The 23,283-nt window shown below is 47.7% G+C and overlaps 2 protein-coding genes across 3 annotated transcripts; one reads left to right on the plus strand and one right to left on the minus strand.

Moving 5' to 3' along the window:
- The first annotated feature begins 132 nt into the window (after positions 1–132).
- On the plus strand, positions 133–1,161 carry LOC127305851 (24.1 kDa heat shock protein, mitochondrial). Of its 2 annotated transcripts, none has more exons than XM_051336429.2 (2): positions 133–459; positions 558–1,161. In XM_051336429.2, the coding sequence occupies exons 1-2, from the start codon at positions 228–230 to the stop codon at positions 971–973; spliced, it is 648 nt and encodes a 215-aa protein (XP_051192389.1). In that variant the 5' UTR covers positions 133–227; the 3' UTR covers positions 974–1,161. The 2 variants fall into 2 exon arrangements, with proteins under 2 accessions (XP_051192389.1, XP_051192388.1); XM_051336428.1 differs by having other exon boundaries at positions 137–462.
- A 2,350-nt stretch (positions 1,162–3,511) lies between these two features.
- Positions 3,512–4,132, minus strand: LOC127309960 (uncharacterized). Its single transcript, XM_051340668.1, has one exon. The coding sequence runs from the start codon at positions 4,130–4,132 to the stop codon at positions 3,512–3,514; it is 621 nt and encodes a 206-aa protein (XP_051196628.1).
- Between the last annotated feature and the right edge of the window lie 19,151 nt (positions 4,133–23,283).

Below are 23,283 nucleotides of genomic sequence, written 5' to 3' on the forward strand. Positions count from 1 at the left end.
CCAGCATCGCAGGGGAAAAAATATTTGCTGCATTCGCGTGGCTTCTGGATTGTTCTACCGGAGCGCTCGCCCCGGCAGACTCGCGAACCTTCTAAATTCTTCCCCAAGCTCCGCCGCGGGTATAAATCTCCACAGTCTCCGGCGATCTGCGCCATTCCCACCGCAACAACATCCAGAACCATCCGAAGAACGCAACAAGGAGGAAAGTAGAAGATAAGCATTTTCCAATGGCTTCAATGGTGGCTTCCAAGAGGATCCCGCTGGCGCGCGCCATGGAGAAGCTCCTGGCCGCGCGGTGCGCCCCGGGCGCCGGCCCTGTCCTCAGGCCCGTGGCCGTCGCCGGCGGCCTCCGCGGGTACAACTCCGGCGCGCCCCTCCGCCGCTACGAGAGGGAGGAGTCGGACGACGACGCCCGCCGCGGCGCCACGCGCGACGTCGCCGTGCCCGGATTCTTCTCAGGTAGTCGTCATCTCGTACCGTGCCATTTCTCTGCTTCGCGATTTGATCCAGTTCGTCCAGCTTCAGTTGCTAACGTGATTCTTTTCCTGAAAATGCAGACGTGTTCCGCGACCCGTTCAGCGCGCCGCAGAGCCTGGGCCGGCTGCTGAGCCTGATGGACGAGGTGGCGTCCCCGGTGTCGCGCGCGGCGGCGGCGCCGCTGCGGCGCGGGTGGAGCGCCAAGGAGGACGAGGAGGCGCTGCACCTGAGGGTGGACATGCCGGGGCTGGGGAAGGAGCACGTCAAGGTGTGGGCGGAGCAGAACAGCCTGGTGATCAAGGGCGAGGGCGACAAGGACTCCGAGGAGGAGGAGGGCGCCGCCGCGCCGAGGTACAGCGGCCGCGTCGAGCTCGCCGGGGACGTGTACCGGATGGACCAGATCAAGGCCGAGATGAAGAACGGCGTGCTTAAAGTGGTCGTGCCCAAGGTCAAGGAGGAGCAGCGCAGGGACGTCTTCCAGGTCAACGTTGATTAGGGGGGAGAAATCCTTCTAGAGTTTTCGTGTCACGGAATCGCAGATCAGCTCGTGTTAGCCAGCACTGTCCAATAAACAGGTTCTCTTGAAGAGTGTTTTCGTGTGGTAATTTCGTGTTTGATGCGATGGTTTCTGAAATACTTGTACGAGTACGAATCAATAGAAGCATCAATCTTGTTTTTTATTAATAGTTCATTATTAGTACTAGTTAAATATTCGGGTGCTGCCAGTTTTTTTCATATGTATTTTTTCAAATTTTGGTGGTGTGCGAAAGAAATCTTTCCCAACAACATTTCAATGGCAACACCATCTAGAAAAGTAGTTCCATAAAATCGAAGAGACTGAAGAGACAATTTGAAACTAGGCAAATGCTACTCAATTATTTTAAGAATCTGTTGGACTATTAGGCAATTGTCTAGTGAGTTTAATTATTAAAAGCAAGTGAGTTTAATAATTATCGAAATCAAAATACATTAATGATCCACTATCATATTTAACCATACATATTAGATTAAGGACATGCATCATATGTGAGGGTCTTTTTGATACTTACGTCTCATATAGAAATTGTAGAATTTAGATCCTATAAAAAAATCCTACACTAGTTATTCATAGAAATATATCTTATAAAAAATTACATATATTTTTAATACAAATCCAATAAAAATAAAACATTAGATCATGCCCAGGACCATGGCCCCCTATGCTAAATTTTTTACTGAAAGCCCCCCCTACAATATTTGTGTATTGGTCCCTGAATTTTCTAATATTTGCCTATTTAACTCCCTCCAAGCAATGTAATATTTAGTTAGTCTCATTTAAAATTTCTGGCTCCCTCCTTGGTCATACTATGAAAAAATTTCTTTAGCACAACCAAACACAAATCACTTCCTATAAGATTTAACTAGCCATGACATCTCAATCTTATGCTTTTTCTATTCCTATGATTTTTCTATCCTATAAATCAAAGGAGGCCTAAACATGGCACAAATAGTAATGTGGGATGAGAGAAAAATCACGTATATCGCGATCGAGAAGGTTACTCCAGCTGCGGCCTATGACGTAGTTAGATTTATCGAGGAAGCAGTCGAACCGGCGAAGAAGAACACGAACAACAGCAAGCAGTCACGCCGAGACGCTCCCCAAAAATCTTATCGCATGCCTCCCGGTGCAGGATCTTGACGGACGGTGTTTTAGTCTTCCGGACGCTATGCACGCAGTTATCGGGATGGGAAGGAATAGAGAGTAGCACAACAAAAGAAACCTCGCGAGAGAGACATAGAAGAGATGAGTACTCCAGATCTGTTTTGTCTCCTGGTGGGAGAAGAGCTGACCGACCGCATCGCCACGCGTGCGATGTGTGGCGGGCGGCGGAGGAGGAGTGCGCGAGGGTTCCTTCTGTCCTTATTCACTTGGAAGGACTCGAAGAGTAAGAGCATCTTTAGCAGAGCCCGAAAAAACGTGAACCGAAAAACACGAGTTCAGTGCACCGAACTCGTGTTTACGGGCCGGAAAATGGCAGGCGCAGAACAGAGCCCGTAACGAAAACTGAAAAACAGATATTCTGTTTTTCAGTTTCGGTATACGGTCTCTGTTCTGCGCATGCGGGTTGCGAACCCGTAAAAGGCAGGGTTTTGGGAAAATTGATATGCAACACATAAAACAATGTATCATAATTAATCAAATAATCATCCAAATTATTACAACACATAAATAATTATCTGAACCAAATTATTACAACAGTTTTGGGAAATTGAACAAATGTAAAATGTCTCAACCAAATTACAACAACTTCGGGAAAATTGGACAAATGCACAAATATCTCAACAATGATACATGTGACAAACAAATGAATGGAATGGTAGGATCAAAGGCGACGGCCATGTCGCTGCTAGTGGTGCATCTTCAGATCATAGACGAGCTGGGCATGGGTATTGGCATTCTCAATCTGCCGATGTGTTTCAAGGAAACCTTCAATGCGATACGGATTGCGTTGGGGTTCCACTCGGGTACCAACATTGTCATAGAAGCAGGGCAAGCTCAAGTCTCTTTCATCCTCGATGATCATGTTGTGAAGAATCACACAACATGTCATGATGTTGACAAGGGTTTTCTTGTCCCAAAATCGGGCTGGGCCACGAACAATAGCAAACCTTACTTGCAAAACACCAAAAGCTCTCTCAATGTCCTTGCGAGCTGCTTCTTGAGCCTTGGCAAATTCAGCTTCTATTCTATCTTGGGGATCCTTGACAGACTTAACAAAAGTTGCCCAATTCGGATAGATTTCATCGGCTAGGTAATATCCCATTGTGTACTCATTGTTCATGACCTTGTAGTTGCAAGTGGGTGCTTCCCCATTTGCTAATTTAGCAAACAAAGGAGAGCTTTGCAGGACGTTGATGTCATTGAGTGTCCCCGGCAAACCAAAAAAAACAGTGCCAAATCCACAAATCTTGTGATGCAACGGCCTCAAGTACAATGGTTGCATCTTTGCTCTTGCCACAGTATTGTCCATGCCTTTGGACAATTCTTCCATGTTCAGTGCATACAATCAAGACTACCAAGCATGCCAGACCAACCTCTTTTCTCATTTATCTCCATCAACTGTTTGGTGTCATCCTCGTTGGGAGCTCGGAGATACGTAGGCCCATACAACTTGATAATCATGCGAGCAAACCTGCGGACTGACTCCGTGGTAGTATCTTCGCCAATTCGAAGATACTCGTCGGTGTAATCCGCATACGCAATGACCCTCATGGTAGCAGAGATCTCTTGGAAAGCGCTGAAACCCATCACCCCGGCGGCATTCCTACGTTGCTTGAAGTAATTCGAATGCAATTCGCAGGCCTTGACGATTGAGACGAACAAGCTACGCCGCATGCGATACCTCCTACGGAACAGATGGGGAGGATAGGTAGGTACCTCGGCGAAGTAGTCCTCCATCAGCTGCTCGTGGCCGAGGAGGCGATTCCGCTGGATGTGGTTCCGGCCGAACACGGAGCCGCGCCTCCGATTCAGCAGCTTCGCGCGGTCCTCCAGGTCCTTGACGGAGAAGAGGAGCATGGTGGCCTCCATCTCGTCGTCCTGGAGCAGCTCTTCGAGGTCGGAATCGTCGAAGCTCGACGAATCCAACAGATCGAACTCGTCGCCTGAGCTCATCCTCGATTCGGACGGAGAGGCGGCGGCGGTGGGGCGGCAGCCGGAGTTGGGCGAGGAACAACGGGTGGGGTGCGGGGCGACCGGCGCTACCTCCGAGATGCGGGGCTCGGGCGAATCGGGCGGGGCTGCGGCGGCGGAGTGTGGTGGCGGCGCGGGGAGTGTGGGGAAGGAGCGAGCGAGCGGTTGCGTCAGCTGAAATTTCAGCGCGCCCTAGATAGGGATCGAGCGTTCGGTTCGCTCGATCAACCCCTACAAATACAGGCCGTTTTGAGTTTTCGGACTCGGCCCGAAAATGGTTTTTCGGTTTTGGCCCTTTTACGGTCACTGATCGCCGCCAATTTTCAGCCCGAACCCGTAAACCGGCGGTTATTTTTCGGTTTTGGCCCGTTTATGGGCTGTGAGCATCTCTAACAGAGCCCGTAAAAGGCCCAAAACCGAAAAATAACTGTTGTTTTATGGGTTCGGGGCAAAAAACGGTGCCGATCAGTGACCGTAAACGGCCCAAAACCGAGAATATTTTTTCGGGCTGCATTCGGTTTGCTCCGTCGGCCTGTATTTGTAGGGACCGACGGAGCGAACCGAACACAGCCCGAACACAATCCCTAATTTGCGCGCGAGGGAACCTTCAGCTCCTCCCAACCGCCGCCGCCCCCGTCGATCTGTGCGCTCTCACCTTCCTCTGCGTCGCCACCCTCCGATTTGTCCTCGATGAGTCTCGAATCGACCCCGCCGGCTACCGTTGCTACCGCGCCGGCGCCGGCACCTTCTCCCGTGGTTGATACGTCTCCAACGTATCTATAATTTCTGATGTTCCATGCTAGTTTTATGACAATACCTACATGTTTTGCTTACACTTTATAATGATTTTATGCATTTTCAGGAACTAACCTATTAACAAGATGCCGAAGTGTCAGTTCCTGTTTTCTGCTTTTTTTGTTCCAGAAAGGCTGTTCGGGCAATATTCTTGGAATTGGACGAAATAAAAGCCCACGATCTTATAATTCAAGGAAGGTTCCAGAAGTCCGAAGGGGAGACGAGGAAGGGCAGTAGGGGGCCCACACCATAAGGCGGCGCGGGTGGCCCCTGGCCGCGCCAGCCTATGGGGAGGGGGCCCCGTGGCCCTTCTGACTCCGCCTCTTCGCCTATATAACCCCTCGTGACCTAAAAACTCGACACCAATTGAAGAAACTCCAGAAAGACTCCAAGGGTGCCGCCGCCATCGCGAAACTCCGTTTCGGGGGACATAATCTCTGTTCCGGCACGCCGCCGGGACGGGGAAGTGCCCCCGGAAGTCATCTCCATCGACGCCACCGCCTCCATCATGCTCCGTGAGTAGTTCCCCCATGGACTACGGGTTCTAGCTGTAGCTAGTTGGTACTCTCTCTCCCATGTACTTCAATACAATGATCTCATGAGCTGCCTTACATGATTGAGATCCATCTGATGTAATCGGTGTTGTGTTTGTTGGGATCCGATGAATTGTTACATTATGATCAGTCTATCGATATAAGTTTGTGAAGTTATTGTTGCTGCAATCTTGTTGTGTTTAATGCTTGTCACTAGTGCACGAGTGGCATGATCTTAGATTTGAGCTCTATAATTATTGCTTAGATTGTATCTACAAATTGTTTGCACATGTCTATGTCCGGAACCCGATGCCCCAAAGTGACAGCAACTGGGATAACTGGAGGGGAAGACGTAGGTATGAGGATGACATGTTTTCACCAAGTGTTAATGCTTTGCTCCGGTGCTCTATTAAAAGGAGTACCTTAATTTCCAGTAGATTCCCTTGAGGCCCGGCTGCCACCGGCTGGTAGGACAAAAGATGTTATGCAAGTTTCTCATTGCGAGCACGTATGACTATATATGGAAAACATGCCTACATAATTAATAATCTTGATGTTATGTCTTAATGCTATTTCAATCCTATCAATTATCCAACTGTAATTTGTTCACCCAACACTTGTTACTTGTTATTTGAGAGTTACCACTAGTGTAGATAGCTGGGAACCCCGGTCCATCTCTTATCATCATATACTCATTCTATATGTTATTGGAAGTAGAATCAACTATTTTCTGGTGCCATTGCCTCTGTGTTACTGTTACTTTTGCTGTGTTACTGTTACTATTGCTCTCATATTACTGCTGCTTTCGCATCACCCCTGTTACTAGTGCTTTTCCAGGTGCAGCTGAATTGACAACTCAGTTGTTAAGGCTTATAAGTATTCTTTACCTCCTCTTGTGTCGAATCAATAAATTTGGGTTTTACTTCCCTCGAAGATTGTTGCGATCCCCTATACTTGTGGGTTATCAAGACTATTTTCTGGCGTCGTCGCCGGGGAGGCATAGCTCTACTCATAAGTTCACCTGGGGAGTACACTCTACCTCTCTCTCTATTTTTATTTTATTTTGTTTTGCTTAGTTTACTTTTGTCTAGTTTGTTTGTGCTTAGTTTATTTCTGTGATATGTATATCTGGGTCTGGTACTCTAGGACAACCATTGATATGATATTTGGGTCTAAGGTTGTACCAGTAGTTTGTTATAATCTTGTTATTAGGAGATAATAATGTAGCCAGGTCATGCAGTGGGTCATCTAGGGTTTTAATAGAGTCCGTTTGACTTGGGCCTGTCCAAGTCGAACTAGGTTAGGCCCAATAAGGGGGGCGGCCGGCCACCTCTCCCTCTCATATAAGGAGATGGCACGGCTAGGGTTTAGGGTAGTCTAGATTGAAATCAGAATTATGTAGAACTTTGAGTTCATACTATCACCGTCCCTATGGGATCGGCGTGCGTGACGGCGTCTAGGACGTACGTCCGGTTATCCAATAAAGATGTGAGCGTTCTTGAGTCTTTCAAGAGTATTCATATGTGCTTGAGTATCCTTGAATCTGTCGAGGGAGTTCAAGATCTATCGGTCCTATGGATCATCAAGGTGCATCGTGAAAGATCGGGAAAACGTCCCCTCATCATGTGGTATCAGAGCTAGGTTGATCACGGTGCAGATTGCTTTGTTGCTCGGTTGTTTCTGCTCGGTTGTCGTGGCTACCATTGGGTCGTCGCCGCCATACTGTTGGTGAAGATCAAGGAGGAGGAAGTGGACGGCAGAGTCAAGTTCCTTGCTTTTGTTTTGCGAAGACGCGTACCGGCGGCTGGGTATTATCGTGTTGGTGGAGATTGCACTCGTCGAGATTGTTGCAGCAATGAGTCTCCCGCGCCGCCGTTTTCCTTGTTTCGATCGTTTCGTTGTTCTTTGCAAGATCGATCTGCAGAGTCCAGGTACGGAAGCATCGGCACGTGGCCCAGACGTGGCTACGATCGTGACCTGCAGTTAGGACTCCATGGCCCAAGCGCCGATCGCATCGCTACAACAGCAGTAAAGGCGAGAGAAGGAGTGATCGTTCCCACGGTCGTTTTTCTTTCGAGGCTAGCCAGAGCTGTACGTGTACACGGCAGTAGTTTTGATCGGTCACAGCTGTGTCCAAGTTAACCACGAAGGAGCAGCATCATGTGGTGTTCTCAGATTCTATCAGATTGGAATCAATTCATCTTACTCATTGGGGAACAAAGAGAAGATACATATTCCATTGTTTATTCAGAATTGCATTTGGCCAGGCGAGTTGTTCAGGTTTGGCTTCCGTGCAGATCCATGCAAAATTGATATTACTATTTGGGTTGCTCTTTGCATCGCTCAAAGGCAGCTTCACGTGGAAGTTTCTTGGAAGCAGCACGCAAGGTAGTAGCAGCAGGAGACTACGCACGTGAGGGTGCAGATCGAGGCTTGCCAGGCACAGGCTCACTCGCGCGGAGGAAGTACCGAGCGCGACGACATGATTTTTCTTCAGACCAGGCTCTGGGCCGGTTTGGCTGGCGTCCGGGTCTCCGGGACGGTCAGACCGGCCTCACGGCCGACCGATTCGGCGTGCAGTCCTACGACACTACTGGCGTGTTGTTGTTGTTTGTTCGTTGCGGAAGGGAAGGAAGTTTGCTCTTCAAGAAGGACGACATTGGTGTTCAGAAGGGTGCATACTCGGGTGTATTCGGCTTATTTGGATCTCTGGTGTGCAGGAATTTGTTCTGTATGTCTTGGGTGGTATGCATGTTGCACTTTTAGTTTGTGTTTGGAGGATGCCTATGTCTCAATCAGGTTGATGGTGTCGAAGACCAAAGGGCACCAAGGTCAAGACAAGCTAGTCGAGAGGGAGGATGTGGTGTGGAAGACTGGCGAGGCTTGAGGATGAAGTTCGGTGATGTTCTTATCTGACGCTACCCTTTTTCTAGCAGACCCTCACGCGTTGGGGACAACGCTTCTTGAAGAAGGGGAGAGATGATATGGATATCTGGGCCTGGTACTCTAGGACAGCCATTGATATGATATTTGGGTCTAAGGTTGTACCAGTAGTTTATTATAATCTTGTTATTAGGAGATAATAATGTAGCCAGGTCATGCAGTGGGCCATCTAGGGTTTTAATAGAGTCCGTTTGACTTGGGCCTGTCCAAGTCGAACTAGGTTAGGCCCAATAAGGGGGCCGGCCGGCCACCTCTCCCTCTCATATAAGGAGATGGCACGACTAGGGTTTAGGGTAGTCTAGATTGAAATCAGAATTATGTAGAACTTTGAGTTCATACTATCACCGTCCCTATGGGATCGGCGTGCGTGACGGCGTCTAGGACGTTCGTCCGGTTATCCAATAAAGATGTGAGCGTTCTTGAGTCTGTCAAGAGTATTCATATGTGCTTGAGTATCCTTGAATCTGTCGAGGGAGTTCAAGATCTATCGGTCCTATGGATCATCAAGGTGCATCGTGAAAGATCGGGAAAACGTCCTCTCATCATTCTGTCTAGTATTATTTTGCTTAGTTTACTTTTGTCTAGTTTGTTTTTGTCTTGTTTTATTTTTCTTATATACCCAAAAATCCATAAAAATTTGAAAAACCGAAAAATTAGAAACTGTTGTTATGGAAGAACCCACAACCTATTTGTAGCTTATTGAAATATATATGAATTATAGAGAATCAAGAACGGGTAAAGTCATGAGTGCTGTGATAGAAAAATTGAATACAATTGCTAAAATCTTGCTTAAACGCCATGATATAAATTGTTGCTCTAAACAGGATACTAAACATCTGAAATTCCAATGTGGCTTTAGTGAAGAAGTTTTAATTAAGAACTATAATTGGAACAACTATATTCATTTTGGGTTCGAAGAGGTAGAACAATTTGTTTCATTTATGGGAGCCTCTGAGATAGAATCCTTCATGTCTGAAAATTATGAAACTTGTGTTGTTTGTAAGAACCTTAAAGATTATGTCTCTTCTATCCTTAATTTTTGCATAGAAAATTACAGTGATAATCCTTATATCATTGATTATAAAGAGAGACTCATGAATGCACAAGAACGCACTCACAATTTGCAGGAACCTGTGAAAGAAGAAATTGATGAACCTGAATGCTCATTAGATGAAAAAGAGGAGGAGAGTGATGAACAAAAGGAGGAAGAATGGATTAGCTACCCATGCCAACCTTCTAATGAGAGTAACTCTTTATCTCTTACACTATTTGATTGTCCTCCATGCTTACCAAAGAAGGATGAATGTTATGTTCCTGTGGATTCTCTTGAAATATTCCCTATGAGTAAAACTTGTGAGAATAATTATGCTACTGTTATCTATGATAATCCATGCTATTTTGATAAATCTTATGATAATGCTTTGTTTGTGCCTCATATCGAAATGCATGGTACTAAAGAATTTTGCTTAGCAAATGTTTATGATAAAGCTCTAGATGATGGTCCTATGTTACTTGATAATATTAATTGTACTACTAATGAAAATGGGATTGGAGAGGTATTGACTTTATCTAGGAGTCCCATATCTTTTGAGATTGATCAATCATCTTGTTATATTATTGATAAAAGTGGGTTTGAAAGTTTTAATCCCACTATTTTTGAGCTTGATAAAAATTATGTGTTTGTAGATCATGAAAAGCATGTTGTATGTGATAGTTATATTGTTGAGTTTATTCATGAAGCTACTGAAAATTATTATGAGAGAGGAAAATATGGTTGTAGAAATTTTCATAGTACTAAAACACCTCTCTATATGCTGAAAATTTTGAAGTTACTCTTGTTTTATCTTGTTATGCTTGTCACTTTGTTCTTCATGAATTTATTTGTGTACAAGATTCCTATGCATAGGAAGTGGGTTAGACTTAAATGTGTTTTGAACTTGCTTTTTGATGCTCTCTTTTGCTTCAACTCTCATCCTTATGTGAGCATCATTAAAATCACTGAGCCCATCTTAATGGCTATAAAGAAAGCACTTCTTGGGAGATAACTGATGACCCACAAGTATAGGGGGTGTATCGTAGTACTTTCGATAAATAAGAGTGTCGAACCCAACGAGGAGCAGAAGGTGTTGACAAGCAGTTTCGATGAAGGATTCACTGTAAATGCTCACAGACAAGTATTCAGGGGGTTTTGATATAGCAGATAAATAAAGTACGAGTAAGTAAAATGCGAGAGAAATAATTGCAGCGAGTGGCCCAATCCTTTTTAGCACAAAGGACAAGCCGGTTTGTTTACTTATAATGACCAAACGTTCTTGAGGACACACGGGAATCTAGTCTAGTGCTTTCGCTTCATATAGCTGATTAATCTTCATTGTTTTGATAAGTGTTGTGTGGGTGAACCTATGCTAATGCACCGCCCTTTCTAGGACTAATACATACTTGTGATTATACCCCTTGCAAGCATCCGCAACTACAAGAAAGTAATTAAGATAACTCTAACCACAGCCTTAAACTCTGAGATCCTGCTATCCCTCCTGCATCGATATACCAACGGGGGTTAGGTTTCTGTCACTCCGGCAACCCCGCAATTAGCAACCGAATACAAGATGCACTCCCCTAGGCCCATAAATGGTGAAGTATCATGTAGTCGACGTTCACATGACACCACTAGAAGAATAACACCACAACTTAAATATCATAACATTGAATACTAACCAACATAATTCACTACTAACATTTAGACTTCACCCATGTCCTCAAGAACTAAACGAACTACTCACGAGACATCATATGGAACATGATCAGAGGTGATATGATGATGAATAACAATCTGAACATAAACCTTGGTTCAATAGTTTCACTCAATAGCATCAATAACAAGTAGAAATCAACACCGGGAGAGTTTCCCCTATCAAACAATCAAGATCAAACCCTAATTGTTACAGCGGTGACGAGGTGCAGCGGTGGAGATGGCGGTGATGATGATGAAGATGATGGTGATGATGATGGAGATGATGTCCAGCTCGATGACGGTGACGATGGCGTCGATTTCCCCCTCCGGGAGGGAATTTCCCCGGCGGATTTCTGCCCGCCGGAGAGCTCTTTTCTCTCTGGTGTTTTTCCGCCCCGCAGAGGCGGCTATGACTCTTCTCGACTATCCCCCGCAGATTAGGTTTTCGGGACGAAGATGTACGCGAAGGAGAGGAGGCCAGAGGGGGCTATGGGCCCCCTCCTCACAAGGCGGCGCGGCCAGGCCTTGGCCCGCACCGGCCTATGAGGTGGGCCCATGGCGGCCCTCCTCGGCTCCCCCTTTTGGCTCCCTTCGTCTTCTGGAAAAATAGGATTTTTCATATAATTTCCGTCAATTGTTGATCTTCCGAAATATTGCATTCTGACGGCGCTTTTTCCAGCAGAATCCTGACTCCGGTGCGTGATCCTCCAATAATCATGAAACATGCAAAATAGATGAAATAACATAAGTATCATCTACAAATATGAAATATATCAATGAATAACAGCAAATTGTGATATAAAATAGTGATGCAAAATGGACGTATCAACTCCCCCCAAGCTTAGACTTCGCTTGTCCCCAAGCGAAACTGAACTCGTTAAACAGGAACACATGTTTATGGAGTGAAGAGTCGATAAATAAAATACGGACAAGAAGCATCACATTCATTCACACAAGACATTCTAGTGAACAACTTCCTCATATAATTCAACTTGAAACAAGTAGAAGGTAATCACAAATAAAGGTGCATAGGAAATCATAATTGGTGATGGCAAACTTCGTTCTTGGTCAGAGAACAGTTAATAGATTATACTTATCTATTGAGCAGCGCTCTCATATTAAAGCTTATAATAAACTTGCATACTCAATCATAGTAATCTCCTCATAATCATTGATAACTTTCAAAGCTATGTTCATTCAGATAAAACTTGTACTTAAAAAAGGAAGAATAAAAGGCATGATTAAGTAGATCACAATATAGATAGTTTGATCACAACAACTCAAACGCTTGCCTAAGATGGAGGGAGATAGGTTTACTGACTCAACATAAAGTAAAAGACAGGCCCTTCGCAGAGGGAAGTGATACGTCTCCAACGTATCGATAATTTCTTATGTTCCATGCCACATTATTGATGTTATCTACATGTTTTATGCACACTTTATGTCATATTCGTGCATTTTCTGGAACTAACCTATTAACAAGATGCCGAAGTGCCGATTCTTGTTTTCTGCTGTTTTTGGTTTCAGAAATCCTAGTAACGAAATATTCTCGGAATTGGACGAAATCAACGCCCGGGGTCCTATTTTGCCACGAAGCTTCCGTAAGACCGAAGAGGAGACGAAGTGGGGCCACGAGGTGGCCAAACCCTAGGCGGCGCGGCCTGGCCCCTGGCCGCGTGGCCCTATGGTGTGGGCCCCTCGTGCCGCCTCCTGACCTGCCCTTCCGCCTACTTAAAGCCTCCGTCGCGAAACCCCCAGTACCGAGAGCCACGATACGGAAAACCTTACTGAGACGCCGCCGCCGCCAATCCCATCTCAGGGGATTCAGGAGATCGCCTCCGGCACCCTGCCGGAGAGGGGATTCATCTCCCGGAGGACTCTACGCCGCCATGGTCGCCTCCGGAGTGATGTGTGAGTAGTCTACCCCTGGACTATGGGTCCATAGCAGTAGCTAGATGGTTGTCTTCTCCCCATTGTGCTTCATTGTCGGGTCTTGTGAGCTGCATAACATGATCAAGATCATCTATCTGTAATTCTATATGTTGCGTTTGTTGGGATCCGATGAATAGAGAATACTTGTTATGTTGATTATCAAAGTTATGTCTATGTGTTGTTTATGATCTTGCATGCTCTCCGTTATTAGTAGATGCTCTGGCCAAGTTGATGCTAGTAACTCCAAGAGGGAGTATTTATGCTCGATAGTGGGTTCATGTCTCCGTGAATCTGGAGGGGTGACAAGAACCTCTAAGGTTATGGATGTGCTGTTGCCACTAGGGATAAAACATTGGTGCTATGTTCAAGGATGTAGTCACTGATTACATTACGCGCAATACTTAATGCAATTGTCTGTTGTTAGCAACTTAATACTGAAGGGGGTTCGGATGATAACCTGAAGGTGGACTTTTTAGGCATAGATGCATGCTGGATAGCGGTCTATGTACTTTGTCGTAATGCCCAATTAAATCTCACAATACTCATCATAATATGTATGTGCTGTTGGAGATATGCCCAAGAGGCAATAATAAAAGTGGTTATTATATATCTTTATGTTTATGATAAATGTTTATATACCATGCTATAATTGTATTAACTGAAACATTGATACATGTGTGATATGTAAACAACAAAGAGTCCCTAGTATGCCTCTTAACTAGCTTGTTGATTAATGGATGATTAGTTTCATAATCATGAACATTGGATGTTATTAATAACAAGGTTATATCATTGTATGAATGATGTAATGGACACACCCAATTAAGCGTAGCATAAGATCTCGTCATTAAGTTATTTGCTATAAGCTTTCGATACATAGTTACCTAGTCCTTATGACCATGAGATCATGTAAATCACTTATACCGGAAAGGTACTTTGATTACACCAAACGCCACTGCGTAAATGGGTGGTTATAAAGGTGGGATTAAGTATCCGGAAAGTATGAGTTGAGGCATATGGATCAACAGTGGGATTTGTCGATCCCGATGACGGATAGATATACTCTGGGCCCTCTCGGTGGAATGTCGTCTAATGTCTTGCAAGCATATGAATGAGTTCATAAGAGACCACATACCACGGTACGAGTAAAGAGTACTTGTCAGGAAACGAGGTTGAACAAGGTATAGAGTGATACCGATGATCAAACCTCGGACAAGTAAAATATCGCGTGACAAAGGGAATTGGTATCATATGTGAATGGTTCATTCGATCACTAAAGTCATCGTTGAATATGTGGGAGCCATTATGGATCTCCAGATCCCGCTATTGGTTATTGGTCAGAGTGAGTACTCAACCATGTCCGCATAGTTCGCGAACCGTAGGGTGACACACTTAAAGTTGGATGTTGAAATGGTAGAACTTGAATATGGAATGGAGTTCGAATATTTGTTCGGAGTCCCGGATGAGATCCCGGACATCACGAGGAGTTCCGGAATGGTCCGGAGAATAAGATTCATATATAGGTGTTGACGTCAGAAACCCACCGGCGGGCAGCGACGGGCAACACCGTAGAGCCGGGAACAACCTAGGGCTGCGGCTGGCCGAGGTCCCTCCGAGCGACGGCCCGCAAAGCCTTCTGGTCACACGTCCGATGCTGATGCAAGGGCGTGCCACCTGACCTATACCTGGTCAGGAAGGTGATGGAGATGCCTCGCTTAGTTTCCTGCATGGCATACACGTAAACATTAAATACGAGCCTCGATCGGCTCTCAGGTTATCCTGTGAATCGGCTCAGGGAGCCGATCCACCCATGATTCGTACGAGGTGCACGAATATATGGTGGTCCTGCTTGATCAAGATAAAGCTAATGAGATCTACGACGATTTAGGGTTTTCACCGCATAATTGGATCATCCTACTCAGGATTGGGCCTCGCGGCCACGCACGGTGATCGTAAGCCGATCCTAGACAAGGCCTAAAAACCAACACGAGGTTGATCCCCGGAACATCCTGTCTAGGACTAGCAAACGACACCCTACGTGCCGCTGGATCCTCCAGCCCCTTGTAAGGCCTAACTATTGCAGATATTAAACTAATCCTTGATGAACAAGGAGCAACCGTAACGGATCAGATCTACTAAATAATGATCAAGCGGGGTGCCGCCCCTACACCTAAGATAGGTGTAAGGGAGGCTAGATATGCAAGGGTTGCACTACGATAGCATGTTACACGAAGAACTATGCTAACCCTAACACAGCTATGATAACTACGTTGCTCGCCATCAACAAGGCTTCAGTACGAGCAACGCATGAACAACGTGGAGCTCGTGCTGCCTAGATCGCAAGATGCGATCTAGGCAGCATGTTGCTTACCGGTAGAAACCCTCGAGACGAAGGAGTTGGCGATGCGCCGAGATTGATTTGTTGGTTGAACGTTGGTTGCTGTTTTTTCCATAAACCCTAGATACATATTTATAGTCCAGGGGACTTTCTACCGTGGGAATAATCCCCACCGTGCACGATACAAACTCTAACTTTTAATCTAAGATATAATCTACCATAATTAAAGATACACGGGCAATCTAGCCCAAACTCTTCGTGCGAGACCGCTTCAGAGATCTCCCACGTGTAATCTTCCAAGCCCATCTCCCTTACGGCCCACCTCCTGATTTGGCCAAAATCTGGTGATAACACATGCCCCCCTGGTTTTGGTAATGATAATTTCAAAACCATCCTATTTTTCCTTCGAAGGGTCATGTCGTGGCAGAGCAGAACCGTCGCAGTATTCTTCATCATGATAACTTGCCTTCTTAACTTCTTTGCATGATTTGACAGTTTTGGCACCACCTCCTCGGAAATCACCACAACATTAAATTTCCCCGTCCCCTTTATTTTTAACCGCGTCGAGCGGTTTGCTTCTTCATTCTCCTGTTCCGCAGTAGCTATCGGCGAACAAAAAACCCTTCTCAGCTGCCATGGATTCCTCTTCCTCCTCCAGCCTGTCCTTCCAGTCCTCCTCCTCCAGCGAGCTCGAGCAGGAGGTCAATCTGATGGCCATCTACGAGGCCCGCGCCCCAGAGTATTGGGATGCGCGGGACTGGGATTTCTCCATTGAATCGGAAGACGACGAACCCCTCACCGATGGGGAGGAGGACCTCCAGTTCCTCGTCGACGGGGAGCTGGTACCGGCGAGCGACGACGACCTCTTCCCATGGGAGACTGTTCCCTCCTCCGACGAGGAGGAAGAAGAGGCGGATGAATCGGAGGACGACTCCTCCTCCGCGGGATCCCGCCGGCCAAGCGCTTCCGTGGCTGGGCCAGGTCGGATGACGACGACGACGACGACGAGGAGGATGAGGCCCCTGCCGGCGGCTTCATTAGCAGCGACGAGGAGCCCGCCGGTAGCAGCACCGACGGCAGCTACGATGACGACGACGAGGGCAGCGACGGCCCTTAGATCAGGGAGTAGCACAGGGCTAGCAGTAGTAGTGCATTAGGCATCGGATGATCTTTTGAGAGCCATCGGCTCTTTCTTGTAAAAAATCTCTCTTCGAATCAATGAAAATCGTTCCAATGTGATTCTCCATTTGTTCAATTTCAAATCTTCCGACTGCCAAAACAAGTCAACGCACCAAGAACCGATAGCAACGTATCGGCTTTTCACCCTCACATGCCCATAAGGCCGAACTCAAATCCCAAATCAGACAGATATCTAGGCAAACACTCCTTGAATTCAGACTGTAACTTGATATCTGACCACAACATCTTGCAACTCTAAAGTCGATGTCTGTGCATCGGCTGTTTCAAAAAACTTTCTACTGGCCAATTTCATGCATCGGCCTCCACATTTCACTGTCCATCATCCCACATGCTTGGGAAGTACTTCTCGAGGTGCCGTCCACTGACAGCCACTGGAAACTTCACACCATCCTTCAATTCTTCACTGATGATCCTGAGATCTGGTGGTCAATGTAGAGTCTTCAGGAAAGCCTTTGAATTCTTCCAACCAGACCCAATGGTCTTCTTCAAACACTCATCATTTTGTGAAGAAGGTTGCAACGAAGGTTTAGCCGATGGTACCCCAATCGGCTCCTGAACAGAACATTTACCAGGCCTGCTGCCCCCCGAGCCTTGCTGAAGGCGAGAACGTCGGCGAGTATGCACCAAAGCCGATCACCTTCCTTCCCTTGAACGCAGATATATCTCTTCTGACAGCCTTGCTGAACTAGCACCAAGGGTTGAAAATCCTCAATAAGAAGGTTCAGGTACCAGAATTGGCTCCAGGCAGCTGAGGAAGGTTTCATTGTTTTACTCTCTCGATGAATCAGAAGGCCCCACAGCTGGACTGGACTTGGTGAAGATTCGTGCTTTGAACATGTAGCCAGTAGGTCCTGCGTGGTCATGCTAGAGTCGATGGCTACGCATCGGCTGTATGTCATAAAAAAAAAAAATTTTACTGGCCGGTTTTTTCCTATCGGCCCCCAGCATTTTACTGCACACATGTTTACTGCACATGTTCATCTGATTAGGTGCCCCCCCGAGCCGAATCTATCAGGGAACTGCAGATATCAGCTTTTATGGTTAGTCAGGGCACTGCACTTGCATGTCGGCTCCGCAAGGATTCGTGCTGACTTTCATCTGCCGACGTGGCCGCTGCCCAGTAGGTCGATGCTGAACATAAGCAGAACATGTGGTAAAGATAATTTTGGCCAATTGCTGGAATCGGCCTCCATATCAATTGAAGCGCTGACTGAAGGTTCTGCAATGTTCCTTCATAATTTTTTGGGGCCGATCCCAAGGATCAGCCTCGCCTCGTTTGCTCATTGGTTTGTTCTTGCTACTCGGTCAGGCTGGTGGATAGAACCAGCCCAACCTCTGACTTGATGCGCCTGCTGTCGTCCACCTTGAGTGCATCGTAGAATCGTGGAGCACCAAGCTCCGTCGGAAGGACGAGCACCATGTTTGTACCAGCCGATGTTTCATCGTCGGCTTTCCTTTGCTTGGGACGCCACTCCATTTTCCGTGGACGACCCTCCTCATCCAGGGTTCGCTGAACTTTCGCAGCCAAATCAGGTCGTGCCTTCCTTAACGTATGCAAGTATAACCTTTCGGCTTCCTCCAGGCCGCGCAATCGCTGAACCCTGCGCTTTTGTGAACGGCTGAGTCCATCAGGGCACCACCTTGGCCGGTGGTACCTGTCTTCTTCTTCTTCTCCCTCGTCTTCTGAATCCTCGAGATCTGCCCAACGAGGTGACTCAGCGCGTTTGCTTTGTGGCGGGAGAGGCCCTAGGCGTTTGAACACAGACACGTTGGCTGCCTCCTCCTTCTTCTGGTTGCATTCTGGGCAATTGCCGATTGTGGGCAATCGGCTCATTCCTGAATCCCAGCAGTGTCTGAAGAAGGGGCAGTCCCAGTGCCTGTCGTTGTCGTCTTGCTCCCTTGATTTTCCTATGGCACGGCGCTCGTGCTCCTCCTCATCGTGATCATGCCGACGATATCTTCTGGCCTCTCTAGCCAGACGATCTCCTTCATAGCTGGACCGTCGGCGTTGGTCATACTGACTTACATACTTGTTGAGGAGGTGATCAGAGAGGGGTCGCTGATATCTTATGTTCTTCACTTCTCCCTCTGTGACGTAGCGCTTGCCATCATGACGGAGCCGATCGCGTGGAGCGGCCTCCTCTATGTCCTTGCTACGAGAGCAGCTGCCCTCGTCTCCATCCTTGCCAGAGTGGTGCCCCGGTCCTACCATGTTGATGCTGAACGAGGACCCTGGCTGGCAACCTTCAGGGTAAGTGCATCCCACCATGTTAACGGCGGGGAAGGGGTGAGTGTCGACCTTCATGGCGTACTGGTTGAAAATCAGACGTCCTTGTTCTATCGCCATTTGGATCTGCTGACGCCACACCCTGCAGTCGTTGGTGGCATGGGAGAGCGAATTATGCCATTTGCAGTATGGCTTTCCATTCAGCTCCTGTACCGTGGGGAATTTGAGACCTTCGGGTGTCTTCAACTGCTTCTCCTTGAGTAACAGGTCGAAGATTTGTTCAGTCTTGGTCACGTCAAAATCAAACCCCCTGGGCGGGCCTGGTGGCTTTACCCATTTGCAGGACACGGGGGTTGCCCCCCGAGTCCATTCAGCCACTGCTACCTCTTGATCTCCCGCAGAAATTTCGTCTTCCTCTGCATCGACCAGGACTACTGCACGCTTGAATTTGTCCTGGTACAGGTCCGGGTGGCGCTGTTCATATGCTGACAGTTTCTGAACCATGTGCGCCAATGAGGGATAATCTGCTTGGGAGGCCATGTCCTTGAGCGGTGTTGCAAGGCCTGCTACTGCCAACTCGACTGCTTCTTTTTCAGTCACACGAACCGAATAACATCGGTTCCTCAGATTTCTGAAGCGCTGGATGTATTCTGCCACGGTTTCTCCACGCTTCTGACGTACTTGTGCTAGATCGGCAAGGCCAGACTCGGCAGCGTCTGAGTGATACTGCATGTGGAACTGTTCTTCCAACTGCTTCCAAGTCTGGATCGAGTTCGGTGGCAACGAGGTGTACCACCCGAAAGCCGATCCCGTGAGGGACTGTGAGAAGTACCTCACGCGTAGTGGATCCGACACTGAAGCCGTTCCAAGCTGCGCCAAGTATCGGCTTACATGCTCGATGGAGCTGGAGCCATCTGATCCACTGAATTTGGAGAAATCAGGGAGCCGATACTTAGGTGGTAGTGGGACCAATTCGTATTCATCGGGATACGGCTTGGAATAGCCGATCGTCCTTCTTTTCGGCACCATGCCGAACTGGTCCCTCAGGATCGTGCTGATCTGATCCACGGTGCTGGCTGTAGGAGTCGAACTCTGAAGATTCGCCGGGGTGGCATACTTAGCCAGCCACGCTTGTTTTTCCAGCTCTGAGCCAACTGCAGGAGCTGTGCTCTGGAGGTTCGTCGGGGTGGCGTATTTAGTTAGCCACGTCTGCTTCTCACGATCCGTTGCTGACGTTCCTCCTGTTTTCCCAGAAGCCCCTGATGTCGCGGCCTGGTTTGTGAGCGCCCAGTTACCGCAATCTGGCACATACGTGCACATGTACCCGTGAGGGATCTCCTTAGGTGCCTCCTGCAAGAACTGGCAGTCACTAGGGTCACCACCGATCTTGTAGACGACGAATGCCGGTGAGTTCGGCACTTCTGGTGCTGCCAACGCGAATGGCAACGGTGGACGGGACTGGAGTGGCAACTCTCCTTGATGCGTCCCGAGAGCTGGTCCTGACGGCGGGTACTGGTGGCTCATGATCTCCTGGATCACCCGAAGAGCGACACGCTCCAACGTGTTTACGAGGTTTTCAGAGTGGCGGTGTAGCGAGTGAGCCACCAAGTAGTTGATCTCCTGCCGCAGGGACCTGGTGCGTTCCTCCGACGGGGCAGAGAGGTCTATCCCATCTAGTGCACCGTTAGGCGAGAACCCCTTCCATCTGATGCCATGTGAACGGGTCCTGTGGAAAGAGCCGATGAGGTCGGCTTCGAGGAGTGCTTTGACCTCGTCGTACTTCTTCTTGAGCTCCTCGGTTAGGTCGTCGTATGTGACTGGCGTGCCGTCCGCCATCTCAGATGTAGATGGCGATGTGGTTGATGTAGAAGCTGGTCCCACCGGGCGTGCCAGAATGTGTTGACGTCAGAAACCCACCGGCGGGCAGCGACGGGCAACACCGTAGAGCCGGGAACAACCTAGGGCTGCGGCTGGCCGAGGTCCCTCCGAGCGACGGCCCGCAAAGCCTTCTGGTCACACGTCCGATGCTGATGCAAGGGCGTGCCACCTGACCTATACCTGGTCAGGAAGGTGATGGAGATGCCTCGCTTAGTTTCCTGCATGGCATACACGTAAACATTAAATACGAGCCTCGATCGGCTCTCAGGTTATCCTGTGAATCGGCTCAGGGAGCCGATCCACCCATGATTCGTACGAGGTGCACGAATATATGGTGGTCCTGCTTGATCAAGATAAAGCTAATGAGATCTACGACGATTTAGGGTTTTCACCGCATAATCGGATCATCCTACTCAGGATTGGGCCTCGCGGCCACGCACGGTGATCGTAAGCCGATCCTAGACAAGGCCTAAAAACCAACACGAGGTTGATCCCCGGAACATCCTGTCTAGGACTAGCAAACGACACCCTACGTGCCGCTGGATCCTCCAGCCCCTTGTAAGGCCTAACTATTGCAGATATTAAACTAATCCTTGATGAACAAGGAGCAACCGTAACGGATCAGATCTACTAAATAATGATCAAGCGGGGTGCCGCCCCTACACCTAAAATAGGTGTAAGGGCGGCTAGATATGCAAGGGTTGCACTACGATAGCATATTACACGAAGAACTATGCTAACCCTAACACATCTATGATAACTACGTTGCTCGCCATCAACAAGGCTTCAGTACGAGCAACGCATGAACAACGTGGAGCTCGTGCTGCCTAGATCGCAAGATGCGATCTAGGCAGCATGTTGCTTACCGGTAGAAACCCTCGAGACGAAGGAGTTGGCGATGCGCCGAGATTGATTTGTTGGTTGAACGTTGGTTGTTGTTTTTTCCATAAACCCTAGATACGTATTTATAGTCCAGGGGACTTTCTACCGTGGGAATAATCCCCACCGTGCACGATACAAACTCTAACTTTTAATCTAAGATATAATCTACCATAATTAAAGATACACGGGCAATCTAGCCCAAACTCTTCGTGCGAGGCCGCTTCAGAGATCTCCCACGTGTAATCTTCCAAGCCCATCTCCCTTACGGCCCACCTCCTGATTTGGCCAAAATCTGGTGATAACAATAGGATGTCATTTTATGTGAATTAAATTGACGCAGAAGGTTCTATGGAAGGTTCTAGAAGGTTCTAGAAAAGTCCGGAAGAAACCACCAAGGAAGGTGGAGTCCACATGGGACTCCACCTCCATGGCCGGCCAACCCTAGTGGGGGAGGAGTCCCAAGTGGACTCCCCCTTAGGGGGCCGGCCACCCCCCCATATGGGAGGTGGAACTCCCACCTCTAGTGGGAGTCCTAGCTTGGCTAGGTTTCCCCACCATATGGAAGGTTTTTGGTTCGGGTCTTATTCGAAGACTTGGAGACCAACTCTTGGGGCTTCCACCTATATAATGAGGGGCCAAGGGGAGGGGGCCGGCCACCCTAAGACCACAGCCTGGCCGACCCCCTTGAGTGGCCGGCCACCCCCTCCCAAACCCTAGCCGCCCCGCTCCTCCACTTCCCGCACGCTTAGCGAAGCTCCGCCGGAGTTCTCCACCACCACCAACACCACGCCGTCGTGCTGTCGGATTCAAGAGGAGCTACTACTTCCGCTGCCTGCTGGAACGGGGAGGTGGACGTCGTCTTCATCAACAACCGAACGTGTGACCGAGTACGGAGGTGCTGCCCGTTCGTGGCGTCGGAACCGATCGTGATCAAGATCTTCTACGCGCTTTTGCAAGCGGCAAGTGAACGTCTACCGCAGCAACAAGAGCCTCATCTTGTAGGCTTTGGAATCTCTTCAAGGGTGAGACTCGATAATCCCCTCGTTGCTACCGTCTTCTAGATTGCATCTTGGCTTGGATTTCGTGTTCGCGGTAGGAAAATTTTTGTTTTCTATGCAACGTTATCCTACAGTGGTATCAGAGCCAAGTTTATGCATAGATGGTTGCACGAGTAGAACACAATGGTTTGTGGGCGTTGATGCTCTTGTTATCTTTAGTTTGAGTACTTTGCATCTTTGTGGCATAGTGGGATGAAGCGGCCCGGACTAACTTTACATGACCGCGTTCATGAGACTTGTTCCTCGTTCGACATGCAACTTGTATTGCATAAGAGGATTTGCGGGTGTCTGTCTCTCCTACTATAGTGAAGATTCAATTTACTCTTCTATTGACAACATTAGTATCAACGTTGTGGTTCATGTTCGTAGGTAGATTAGATCTCTCTCGAAAACCCTAAACCACGTAAAATATGCAAACCAAATTAGAGACGTCTAACTTGTTTTTGCAGGGTTTGGTGATGTGATATGGCCATAATATGATGATGAATATGTATGAGATGATCATTATTGTATTGTGGCAACCGGCAGGAGCCTTATGGTTGTCTTTAAATTTCATGTTGAGTAGTATTTCAAATAGTTGCTACATGGAGAACAATCATGAAGACGGCGCCATTGA

This window comes from Lolium perenne, chromosome 6 (genome assembly GCF_019359855.2).
Source record: "Lolium perenne isolate Kyuss_39 chromosome 6, Kyuss_2.0, whole genome shotgun sequence".
In the NCBI taxonomy this organism is placed as follows: domain Eukaryota; kingdom Viridiplantae; phylum Streptophyta; class Magnoliopsida; order Poales; family Poaceae; genus Lolium; species Lolium perenne.

Bases quoted from the DNA above. Each gene is read 5' to 3' on its own strand.
- LOC127305851 (XM_051336428.1), top strand. From the start codon at position 228: ATGGCTTCAATGGTGGCTTCCAAGAGGATCCCGCTGGCGCGCGCCATG. The intron at 463-557 runs GTCGTCATCTCG...CTGAAAATGCAG, and splicing joins GCCCGGATTCTTCTCAGGTA to ACGTGTTCCGCGACCCGTTC.
- LOC127309960 (XM_051340668.1), bottom strand. From the start codon at position 4,132: ATGAGCTCAGGCGACGAGTTCGATCTGTTGGATTCGTCGAGCTTCGAC.